We start from the raw sequence: 13,282 nt of genomic DNA, 5'->3' as shown, positions 1-13,282 counted from the left end.
CCATGCAAACCTGACTAAGACCGCCTTTCCCTTCCCCTAAGATGGATGAACTGGCATTAGCCACTCACAATCAGGCTACACTAGATGACTTCTATTTACTTGATTTCATCTGCTTTTTTAAATATTTGTTGTTTGTGTTGTTTGTCACATGATATGGCTCATGCGTGGAAGAACATGCCATGTCTATTAATGTTAACTGCTATATACATTGTTTAGCATAAGTAGTCCAGGCTATAAGATGGATCCTTATGTGGTATACACTGTTAGTAGATGGAGTAATGTTACATTTATTAAACTTTTGCATAGCTGAGAGTCTAAAATGAGTGAATTGTTTGCCGTCAGTACTGTGCGACTGAACTACTCTTGTATGCAAAAATTAATGTTATTGCTGTAGTAATTAAAACCTTTTCTTTGTGGACTTTTACTTAATGAAATTTTTGACACGACCAGCAGAATGCGAGCAGTTAATAAAGACAATATCTTCACATTTGTCGCATTCCGTTGCAATTTTTTTTGTGAACTTCATTTGGGTATAAGTAATGGAGACTTAAGACTTTACACATAACTGTATATGTCTTTTGAATATTTTGCTAAGATTTCTGTACAGCTAAAAGCCAAGTGTTTGTTGTGTAAAACATACTAATGCATAATTTCTGAGTGAGCAGGTACCATCCAGATAAGTTGTTTTCCTGAATAATTTTTAATTATGCAATCTGCTGCACTCCAGAGGAGGGTAAAACTTGTCAGGAAAAAATTGTCCACAAAGTATTACACACACTTTTTTTATTCATATAGGAGAGTTTTGAATTTGCACCTATGCAGCATGTTCAAGGGGAGATTTGGGAACCCACTGAGCCAGCATCGATACCTCTTCTACCACCAGATTCAGGTAACTGAACAGCAGTTTAAGTGGAATGTTCTCTGTCCTGCAGTGTAAACTAAAGTGTCTGTCCAGTTATATAGAAAGCTGAATGCTGAATTAAGGGGTAAAATTTCTGGCCAAATGCTTGTTGTTGCTCATTTTTTCTTGCAGCCCAGAATTATGCTTAAATATTAGCAACAAAATGAATGTCACTTGGAGCATTATTGGATTTGTGTTGTACACTTTCAGCTTAAACAAGGGCTGAAAAAGTATCCCCCTTCCATAACTCCTTGTGTTGATTTGTGTTTATGGTTTTAACTCATTCACTCCAATGGAGCTCAAGAAGTTTTTACTGTAATTTCCAGTGGGCGCAGCTTAAGCCTTTTCACAGAATCAAGTTATGTCCTTAAATTTCAAACAAATTATCATATCTCTGGAACCATCAGGGTTATTAAAGAAGTATAAATGGCAAACCCTTCAGCGCAAACTATTTTTAAAGTGGTAGTATTCTTTAGGTTCTAGGTCTTGAACAGAATTTTGTAAGTCACAGTAAACACAGAAACTGTTGCATTTGTAATGTTTTGTAAACAACTTATAATATCTCAGAAACCACTCAAGTTACACACATACTGTTAGGAGAATTTTATTCATCTAGCTGAGCGCTTTCATATGAGCCTAAGGAATTCTTTCTGTGTTACTTGATCAGATGTTTAGAAAAGTGTTAAAATTATAGCTATATAAATTAATACCATAAAACAGTTAATATCTATTTACCTGCATTAGACAGAGGTCAAATATTAATGCAGTTGAGTTTGCCGTTGTGTAAGCATTAAGATGAAATCTTTTAAAACCTTGTACATAGCATGGTTTTGGAATTACTGATGCAAATATGAACAAGCAGTATTTGATGCCTAGAGGTATTGATAGGAGTTAACTGCAGATGCACCTGGAGGTGTTACTCTGATATAATGAATTAAACCTACTTGAAAGTTACAGAGAAAACTGGGAGATTCTGGAACTCTGTTTTACTTTGTGCTGACCTATTTCATTGTCTCAGTTTGGGAAGTGGTTGTAGTCCTTATTTATTTACAGTTGCTTATGTTAAATTGTTTCCATCTGACAACTGAACCATTAATTTCTATAACATATAAAACGTTTGCTTTCATAGTATTCAACCTGAAGAAAGAACATATTTGGAATTAAATAGTTTTCAGCTACGTAAGAGCCAGCTTGCATGAAGATGACTGCACATTGAGTAACCACATAATTCTAGCTCTCCCAGTGTGAAAACAAACTTAAGTAGAGAAAGTCAGTGGACCTGGATTCTGGGTAAATTTCATTAGTAACTGGCTAGTAAGTGCACTGCCTGGATGCCAGGAAAAAAAAAAAGTAATACAAAGGACCTGAGGTAAACTTAGCTACAAAAGATGACCAAAAAAAAAATGACTGGCAAGAGTACTACAGCTGTTCAGGAAAAAGCAGAGCAAGCTCCAGACATGACTTCTAGTAACCTAGAGGAAAGTATAAGGCAACTGCACACAGAACTAACTAAAATAAATTAAACCTGGATGGAGTATTTCAGTTCAGTAAAAGGCTGGAAACAATGGAAGAAGCTTTAAACAGATATTCAGATAAGGTGATAAAACTGCAAAACTCAAAGGTCGAAATGAAGAAAAGGCTGGCTGAATATGAGACTGTACAAGAAGAGATGTTTAAAAAAATTGAATCAGAGGAAAGAGCATGAAGGGAAAAAAATGACATTTTCTGCTGTATAAAGAAGCTAGAAGGAATACACTTTATTAATTTTATGAATGCACAAATAAGCAACAGGAATTATTAATTGAATGGGTACATCATGTGTATGCTCCAAACCTAGCTATAAGAAAACAACCTAAACCTTTAATAGTAAAGAGATACAATCTTGCCAGTAGAAGGAGTTGATTCTGACAACTGTGGCAGAAGGAAAGTACTAAAAGTGAGAGGCAGCAGAGTGTTTATGGAGAATGTCTACTCATTGTACACCAGACCAAAGTAGAGTAGGAGTAAATTTATTTAATTATTCAGGGAATGTCATGAAGCAAGCATGAAATTGAAACTGGTTTACCCATCTAGCTTCAAAATATTTTTCCCTGGAGGAACAAAATAATTTTATGATGAAGTACTTATTAAAGATGAAATATAAAAAAATTGTCCAGCAAAAAGTAAACTGTGAAACAGAAGGAGGTTCTGCTTCTTGTTGTTCTGGTAATAAAGAAGTTAGAGAGACTGTGGTGGTGAAACTTTTTCCAGTGTTTCAATGGAAAATGCTTGAGAGAGAGAAAAACCACAAGAGTTGACTAGAAGAATCACGAGTACGTTGGAAATGAAGCAGAGACGGGGTTTGAGAGATGAACATGAACAGGAGTAGAACAAGAAAATCTGGAAATATTGGACTTTCTTGGACCTTTTTAAACGTATAGGGCACTTTAAAGCATATACCCCACTTCATGTCATTAATGTTCAGAATGAAAGTTAACTGTAAGTAAAAAAAATTCTTAATAATACTATTATTCTTTGCAGGTTATAAAGTTTTTTTTTTTTGCAATTATTTTTTAAGTATAATGGGGATACTAATGTAAATAGATGGTCCTGTTTTGTTTTTCATTTTCTTTCTCTCTTCTCTCTTGCTCCTTGTTCAGTTTTAAGAAATGTAGTCACTGCAGTGTTTAAAAAATCTGTTTAAAAGAGCATGACAAATGAAAAATAGTGTGCTTTTTCTCATTCTTGCATATGGAAAAGACTGGGTTAAGGCCATTAGCTTAATCTAGTAAGAGGTTTTGAAAGAAAGCAAGTAAATGAAAAAGAATATTGAATATTTTGACGCTTTTTTTCTAGTAGACAAAGGTATGCTTGGCAGTTTTATGTCTGGTTTTCGTGTCTCTGGCAGGCAACCTGATAGAGAAGTAGTTTGTTGAAAATGTTTTCTGAAAGGATTCAAGTGTTTTTGCAGATGAGAAAGCTATAAAGATAAGACAAACCCAGACAACACTTAATAGAATCACAGGCTGTGCCATGCATCATAGCATGGATAACTTTTCTATTAGTTTGTGTCAGATGTGTGTGTGTGTGTGTGTGTGTGTGTGTGTGTGTGTGTGTGTCAGTTTGGAAGTTTTATTCCTGTTTTGAGGGTAAAACTTAAATATTTGAAGATATACATTGTTTTGTGTGTTATTATTAAGTTAATCGGTTTTAGGGGGTGGTATGGTGTGTTTGTATTTTTGTTTTATGGTTTTCAGTAAAACAAAAAGTTCTGCAAGATGTGACATAGGCTCAAAATGAGATGACAAGAAACAACTGTATAAAAGATAAAACTGCCAAACAGTACACACATGCAATGCAAAAGCTGGAACTAGATGTTTAACAAAAAAATATATACATAAAAGGTGGGGATAATTATTTTTCAAGAATATGATGCTTTCTGTATAGTCTTTAAACATTAATGGTCTCACACATAAATACAAAAAAAGAGTAGTGAACTATATTAAAAATGTAGAATGCAAATAGCTGTGCTATAGGAGCACACATAAAAAGAACTGACCATGTGAATCTGATAAAGAAAGGTGTTCAGGATAGTTATTCAGAGGAGTACCTGGGGCAAAGGAAGAGAGGAGTACTTATATTAATTGCAAGAGGAGCTCCATTAGTGATAGAAGAGGATAAAAAAGATAATAGTAGATTTTGTAATACTAAGGGGCTACTGGCAAAGGAGGAGGATTACACTGGCATGTATTTACATTCCACCAAAAACTGCTATAATGGAGCTTAAGAAACTTCTGGGAGAAATAATCAGTTTTCAGCAGGGAATATTACTTGTACTTGGGGACTGGAATTTGTTTTGCAGCAGTGAAGATGAGTCTGGGGGCCCAGAAGGGAAAATATAATAAAGGAGGGTGGATTTTTAAAGAAATTTATAAAAATATTTGGCATGGAAGCTGTGAATTCAGTGGTAGATGATCGGAGTGAATTTACATATTATTCCCAAAGATACAAAAACTGGGCTAGGCTAAACAAAATTTACGTTTCATAGGAGCATGTGCATTTAATTGAAGGTCTTGATATGCACCCAATAACTAAAAGATAAAACACAGGGTATTGAAATGAAAAGAAAGACTGGTGCTTTCCCACCTATCTGTTAAAAAGAGAGGAATTTAATGAATGGGTAGTAGAAGTTATTCAAGAGCTATTGGAGAAGATAGAAATTTCTTCCAAAAATAAATATAGCTAGGGAGTAGGATAAAATTGAAGTGTTTAAAAATAGGGTGAAAATGAAAGAAAGGGAGATATGGTTAAGAAGTGACAATAATTGTTTAGAGGGACTGACAAATATTAAAGTATTGCAAAATAGGGGGAATCTCACAGAACAAGAAGAGGATCAGAATGCTAAACAGAAAATAAGGGATTACCTTGATAATATGCGCGAGTTCTAGAAAGATTGTTGTTAAGCAACTTTTTTTTATAACTCTAGAGCACAAAAACTGTTAGCACAATGACTCTGGCAACAGAAAGTTTAAACTGTAGTCACCAAGCTTAGGGAGCCTATAACAAGGAAGATAACATGGGATCCTGTAGAAATATTAGAAATATTTTGGAAATTCTACAAATGTCTGGATAAAGCAGAGGAATGTGGCATTTAAGAAAAGGTACAAATGGAAATGTTTATGAAAGAATGAAATATACCAAAGTTGGAGGTAGAGGGGGCTCAATTACTAAGGGTAAGAGGAGATGAGTTAAAAATGGTGATGTGTAACAAATCTACAGGAAAGTCAAACAGGAATGCCATCTATTCCTGGGAAGTTTGGAAACTATGAGGGAAAAACTGATAGATCTGGAAGGTTTTGTTTAACAGTGTTTTAAGAGGAGGAGAAATACCAACATCCTGGAAGAAAGCGGTGGTAGCTGTAATACCTAAAGAGGGTAAAGATCCATCAGATCCAGCTTCATAGAGGCCCATATCATTACTAAACCGTGATTATGAAGTGTTTGTGTATAATGGCTAAAAAAATGGCATAAGTGATGATAAAATTGATAGATATGGATCAGTGCAGTTTTGTGGTGGGAGGCAGACATCTGACAACATTAACAGAACACTGATGTTCCAGAGGAAAGCAGAATGTAAGAAAGTACCACTGTCGTTGGTGGGTCTTGATTCAGAAAAATCATTTGACAGAGTAAAGTGGGACTTTATGAGCAGAGTAATGGAAGGAATCATTTGTGTTCCCTGATAAAATTATAAGGTTGATTAGGAGGATATATGAGGAATTGGAGGTGAAAATTAAAGTGGGTGGGCCCTCTCTTATAATTTCTGCTTGAACAGAGGAACCAGGCAGGTGTGTCTCCTGTCCCCTTTATTTGCATTTGATTTAGAACCATTGGCAAAGCAAATAAGGGATTCAGCAAGTCAAGGATGTAATTGGTGTGGTAGTCAAGAAACCTTGGTTCTGTTTGCCAATGATATTATTTTATACCAAACAAAGCCAGAAAGAGGGACATTACAGTGTTGTGAAACATTTTGAGATGGTTTCAAATCTTTTCAGGATACAAAATGAATGAAGCTAAAACAAAGGCAATAGTGGTAAATTATGTGCCCACACATGAATGGTTCAGCGATATCCGTATTTATGGGGACATGATAAAATGAAGTATTTAGGAGTGTGGATTAAAAATGATTCCTGTACGGCAGCTAATGATATGTGATAAGAGACTAAACAAAAGATAATATAAAAACTGAGAAAATGGAAGTTCTGTTACATGAATATCGATATTAAGATACAAGCAGTTAAAATGTTTTAGTCCCTTTAGTCTTAAAAAATATGCCTCACTTGTGTACATCAACTAGAGGAGAAATTGTGGATAGCAATTAATGAGCTGTAGGATTTTATCTGGAAGGGGAAGACAGCAAGAATCAAGTGGGATAAGCTTATTCTTCTACCAGAACAAGGTGGTTTGGGATTTCCTGATTTGAAGGGTATTTCAGTGCAGTATATTTTAGGCTCCTGTACATAGCCCAAACAGGAAACTAATTCAAAGTGGAAAGAGATGATGAAACAGGGGAAGGCTCAAGAAACAAGGAGAGACTAGGATTTTGGATGCATACCTTTAAGGAGAATAACAGTAATCATTCAGAATATTATATTATATTCAGAAAGTAGCAGAAAGTATTTTAAGAACTAAGCCAGTACGGGAATGGAGAAAAGAGTTTCTGCTGATAGGGATAACTGCAATTAAGGATACAGATAATAGGCAAGAGGGGGCTGGAATTTATTAGAGAAAACTGTTAAAGGAACCAAGGTATTGGGAGAAAATAACTAATGAGGGATAGAATGGGAAGATGCCAAGAACTTATTTGAACTGCAGTTTAGAGACTGCCTTCCCTATCAAGGATTGATATCGGAGTATAGGCAAAGAGAAGGAAACAGGGGGGGGGGGGGCCTAAACGAAAGATCAGTACTGGTAGAGTTTTTAGTAGAATTTAGAAAAGAAGTTTAAGGAAGGAATAATTAGAGTATATAAAACATTGCATGACAAATTATAAGAATCGATCAGAGGAGGTTAGAAAGGACTGGGAAGAGAGCTTGGATAAGCAATTCACAAAGAAACAATGGGGGAATATATGTATGTCTCCCAAATATTCAGCAAAATGTAGAAGATTTAGGATCTTTACTTGGGAGTGTTTACATAGGTATCCTTATACCCCAAGAGGACTCCAAAGAATTTTTCCTCAGGTAGATAGCAAATGTTGGAGGTGTGATGAGGAAGAAAGAAGTAACTGGGAACATATTTCCTGGAACTGTAATGAGTTGGCAGACTTGATTCCCTGCAGATTGCTCTATCGGAGACACTGGGTGAGCAAATTGGTGTAAGTAAGGAAATTATTTTTTTTAGCTATGATATACAGTCAGAATTGTCTAAACATAGTAAGGCCTTGCTGAATCTAATTATGGTGGCTGCCAAAAAAGCAGTTACTAGAAAATGGAAATCAAGGTATAAGCCAACTTTACTGGAAATACCGGAGATAGTAACAGAGATAAAACAACTGAAATTGGAATCTTTAGAAAAGGGTAGGATCAAATTACATAGGAAAAATTGGAATTGTGGCATCAATACATGCAGAGGAGAAGCAAGGTTTAAAAGAAGGCAGGATTTGCATGAGCTATGTAATGTTTGACAATGACTGGATATATTATAAGTGATGTATAATGTTTGCAACTACATTTGTGTCAGCATGGTTTGTAATGTATAATGTTTGCAACTGAAATTGTGTTGGTAAGGTTTATTTTCAGTTATATAAATGTAAAATTGTCTGTCATGTGATAATTTAATAAAGATGTTTCGTGCTTAAACAAAAAAAAAGCCAAACTTGCAGAATTTCAGTCTTTAAGATGTAAGGTGTTAGAACTCATGGAGTATGGACTATGTTAACTGCTTGTGTATGCTGACTAGGGAGAGTGATGCAAGATCATGTAAATTTTCATCATTTGATAAATGCTGCGGTAGCTTAAGCCATATGGGTTATATCCTGCCCAAGATGTAACAGCGGGCCACATTCCAAAGTTTGAAGGCACGCTTCACGAGCCCAGATCATTGGAAGCATTGGCAGAGCAGGGAGGGAAAAAAACAGTGGCATGGGTTTGGAGTTTGGCATAGTTAGTGGTTAAGGTATTTGCCTTATAATTACAAGGTGCAGGGTTTGATTCTCAATTGGGATAATTAATCACTCTTAATGTATCTCTAACACTGTTTCCCTGCCTCTTCTACCTCTTCCCTTCCTCTATCTCCACCCACTCTTAATTCTTAGTCTCAAAACAACCTACCTGTCTAGACTGTCTCCTATACTCTACCTCCCCTACATCTTCTACTAGACATTCTTACTTTTCTTTCTTGTTTCCAAACTCCTATACAACTAGATCCTCGCCACTTTAAGTAAGCATTTGCCTAACTATTAACTCATTTTGCTCTAAGCAGCTTAAATAATATTGTAACTAGTCGCATTTTCTTTTGCTAATCGTTTAAAACCTTGTTTGTAACAACTCGCATACTTGTCTGCCAGTTGTTAATACTCTGTATAATTGAATTACCTGAGGAGCTTTTTTTCTCTCCAGGTCTGGCTGATTGTTACTACTATGTTACTAAAATTTAATAAATTGTTTTCTAGTCTTGAGGAGCTTTTCTCCCCGGGGGTCTGCTGAAAATGAGCCAAAAGCTCAGCCAGACTAACCCAGTTAACAAATGTAAATAATAAATAAATAATTGGCTAAGCTTAAAATAGCCTACAAGGGCATTTAGCCTACTACTGACCTATGAACCTAAGATAGCATTTCTCCATTGGTGGGCAGATAAACTCCCTTTGGAGATGAAACTTTCTACATATAAAAGTACTGTTTTAGTTAGAGAATGGTTTCTTTTTTGCTTGGTTGTACTGTTTTGGGGTTTGGGACTGTCATGAGGCATGTTCCTTCCAATATGCTTTGTGTAAACTTGTTTTTAGACAAGTTTACAAACTTTTAAATAATAATTTTCTCAATTATTTTAAGGACTGGGGCAAGTGTGTTTTGTGCTTGTGTAAGTTATTTTGTGAAAACACTTATCGACAATTGTCAATGGAAAGTATATTAATACTACATTTCACGCTTCTTTTTGGGCCTAACCATGGAACAGTTTACCAGTTCCTTGGTATTTTCTACCACTGGGCAGAAGAAAAAAAATCTATAGGCAGTCTTTGGCAGTTCTGCGGGCTGCTGCTTTGCCTCCGCCACAGGTAGGTAATCTTGCACTGGCTATTTCTGGTTTCTCGTGCAACTCATCTTTTTCCTTTGTTACATCACTGATGTCCTTCAGCCATCACAAACCAGGGTTAGACATGTCCTCTGTAGTTGTGTGTCTTCTGCAGGCATGGGAGAACCACTTTTGTCTGTCTGTGAGAAGAAGCTAGGAATCCACACAACAAAGAAGAAGAAAAAGGCAAGTGAATTCTAGCTCTTCCGTTTACCAAGCGTTGTTTAATGCCACAATACAGTTCTCTATACTATTGGACGTCCAGGAAGTGTTAAGCTTTTGTGAATTTTGGGGACACTAAAAAACTTTGCTACTGTGTTCTCCTTAATTGTGAATGTATTTGTTACATCATTGGCTGTGAAATAATGCAATCTTATCCCCTTCTTTAATAGTATTTGTAATTCGTGTTGTGCTTGAATTAAGATAGTTTCATCCACTTTACTATAAATCATTTCATTACTTAAATGTTGCATGCATATTTTAAAATAATCATTCAAATTCATTACCACCAGTTTGCCCCCCTTATCTGATGGTTTGAATACTATGTTATCATTCATACTCATTTGTTTAAGTTTCATCCACTCCTTTTTAGTTAGATTGTATTATTTTCTCATGCCTTCAAAATTGCCTTTAATTTAATACTAGAAAAAGAAATGAATGATTTTGAAGGCATGAGAAAAGAATACAATCTAACTAAAAAGGAGTGGATGAAACTTAAATGAGTATGAATGATAACATAGTATTCAAACCATCAGATAAGGGGGGCAAACTGGTGGTAATGAATTTGAATGGTTATTTTAAAATGTGCATGCAACATTTAAGTGATGAAATAGTAGTAAAGTGGATGAAACTATCTTAATTCAAGCACAACACAAATTGCAAATACTATTAAAGAAGGGGGTAAGATTGCATAATTTCACAAACAATGATGTAACAAATAAATTCACAATTAAGGAGAACACAGTAGCAAAGTTTTTTTGCGTCCCCAAAATTCACAAAAGCTTAACACATCCTCCTGAACGTCCAATAGTATAGAGAATTTTATTATGGCATTAAACGACGCTTGGTGAACGAAAGAGCTAGAATTCACTGGCCTTTTTCTTTTTCTTTGTTGTGTGGATTTTGGAACTGTCCTCAGTGGTTTTATAATATATTTATGACCAGTGAATCTTTGTGCTCTTTTCCCCGTATATTTCGAGAGACTGGTATGGAATTTATCCACAGAAATGGACAGACTAGTGGTCATAATAGTATGCAGACAATGGGGGAGAATGAAGCAACTTTGTCAGCAAAATACTACACCTGAATTATAAAGCAGAGCAGTTATTAATGTTTTAAAAAAATGGGAAGATTCCCAGCAACGTGTAACCACTAATCCTTTTGCCATGGTGGGCAAGAGGACAGAAGTTTCTTCATTACCGGCAGCACAAGAACTTTGTCCTCAACTGGAAAAACTGATCTTTAAAGAGATATCTGTTTTTTATAATATCAATAGTCTCCAAAGATATCAGGAGTTAGAGATCACACCACAACGTCTTCGGGCAGTGAAAAGCCCTTCCTCCCCGTTTGAATTATCAGAAGAACAGGAAGTTAAATTTCAGGAGAGGTGGATAGCTGCAGCGCACTTCTGTAGCTCCGAATGGGTGTCAATTCTCATAGAAAGAGACAATTTCAAGAGAAATAAGTTATTAGCAGAGACAAAAAGATTATGTGAAGAAATCACCAGCATAACATCTAATTCTGCATTGGAATCTTTTTTAACTAACATCAATGACCAATTGTTATCCTATGAGAAGGACTTAATCAATCGGAAAAAGAGCAAACTTCAGAGAGACATCAGAGATTACGAAGGAAGAAAGCCTTTCTGTCTCATCCAATTAGCTTTCGAACGGAAGAAAGCCTTTGTGCTCTCATCCAATCAGCAACAGAAATGACGGAGCGTTAGTTTTCAAAAGGAGAACAACACATCCGGGCAGCAAAAAATAGAAGTTTTTTATCTGAAGAGAGCAGGGCGTCTTCATTAGAAGAAGAAGTGGTAGATCAAGAATTTTCAGATTTACCGAGACTGGACAATGCTGAGTCTTTTTGAAGAACTTTTCGAGGCTCCAATGGTCAACATTATGGAACTAGGAAACGAGGTTGGCAGGGACAGGACAATTATAGAGACCAGGATAGGGCCGATATAAACGAGGCAAATGGACTAATTAACCAGCGAGAGAATGTTAATACTATGAAATATGTTGTTAATTTGTCCGACTATGCTTTTGATGAAACAGAACTGTCAGTCTTACATAAAGGTTTAAAATTTATACCGACAGTTCTGCCAAGACACATACGAAATGAAAGGAGAAATTTTCAGTTTAGTACTTAAAATGTACCTTAAAGATTATTTTTATAACAATGGGTGCAAAAATGGTAATGAGTTAGTAATGGAAACTGATTCCAGTAATAGTGATAATTTTTACTCCTGTGATTCTGAAACTGAAAGTAATGCATACAGTCTGTTTGACGCAACTAAAATCATAACAAAAAGTACTTTCATTCCTCCATTTAAAAATGCTTATATACAGCGTTTTTTTAATGCCTTTAATTTAATACTAGAAAAAGAAATGAATGATTTTGAAGGCATGAGAAAAGAATACAATCTAACTAAAAAGGAGTAGATGAAACTTAAATGAGTATGAATGGTAACATAGTATTCAAACCATCAGATAAGGGGGGCAAAACTGGTGGTAATGAATTCGAATGATTATTTTAAAATGTGCATGCAACATTTAAGTGATGAAATGATTTGTAGTAAAGTAGATGAAACTATCTTAATTCAAGCACAACACGAATTACAAATACTATTAAAGAAGGGGGTAAGATTGCATTATTTCACAGCCAATGATGTAACAAATAAATTCACAATTAAGGAGAACACAGTAGCAAAGTTTTTTTGTGTCCCCAAAATTCACAAAAGCTTAACACAACCTCCTGGACGTCCAATAGTATAGAGAATTTTATTGTGGCATTAAACAATGCTTGGTGAATGGAAGAGCTAGAATTCACTGGCCTTTTTCTTTTTCTTTGTTGTGTGGATTTTGGAACTGTCTTTGGTGGTTTTATAAAAAGAAGCTAGGAATGTCTGTGCCTGGCCAGACTAAGTTGCCTGTTGCCCAGGGTGATGCCCTTGACATGAATTTGTTTGCTTCTGTGGAGGTTCATGTTAAAAAAAAAAAGTAGAAAGTTAAACATTTATCCTTCCCTGTCCTTACTACCCTAGATAGGGAAAATTTACTGAGCTAAGTTCAGGGCTTAGTTCAGGCTCTTAACCCTTCACATTCTGGATGTATTGGTAAGAGGAAAGTAAGTGATCCAGTTTCTGATGATTCCCACCCTGATGAACAGAGAATAGAAGTAGAGGGAACAAGTGAAGTTATTTCCCCTCAGCCTTCAGAATCTAATTCTAAGGAGATTTTTTCTTCTGATTATCCCTTGTAATGATTCTTCTTTTCTGAAACCTTTGCAGAATGGATCAGGTTTTTCAGTGGGAACAGAATGACATTTCAAACATATTGGCAATGCAAGAGACATAAGGAAGGTAGTAGCAGGGAAGACATGGTCCTG

The 13,282-nt window shown here is 35.6% G+C and overlaps 1 protein-coding gene across 1 annotated transcript in view; it reads left to right on the top strand.

Moving 5' to 3' along the window:
- TAF1C (TATA-box binding protein associated factor, RNA polymerase I subunit C) overlaps nt 1-13,282 on the top strand; it is a 1,469,099-nt gene that overhangs the window by 158,439 nt on the left and 1,297,378 nt on the right. The window contains exon 3 of the mRNA XM_044078672.1: nt 796-889. Within this exon, the coding sequence (XP_043934607.1) occupies nt 796-889 (94 nt within the window). The remainder of the gene's footprint in view (nt 1-795; nt 890-13,282) is intronic.

Source organism: Protopterus annectens, chromosome 1.part1 (genome assembly GCF_019279795.1).
Source record: "Protopterus annectens isolate FY-2018-M chromosome 1.part1, PAN1.0, whole genome shotgun sequence".
In the NCBI taxonomy this organism is placed as follows: domain Eukaryota; kingdom Metazoa; phylum Chordata; order Ceratodontiformes; family Protopteridae; genus Protopterus; species Protopterus annectens.
The sequence above is the reverse complement of the archived record's forward strand: the minus strand, read 5'-3'. Positions and strand labels throughout refer to the sequence as shown.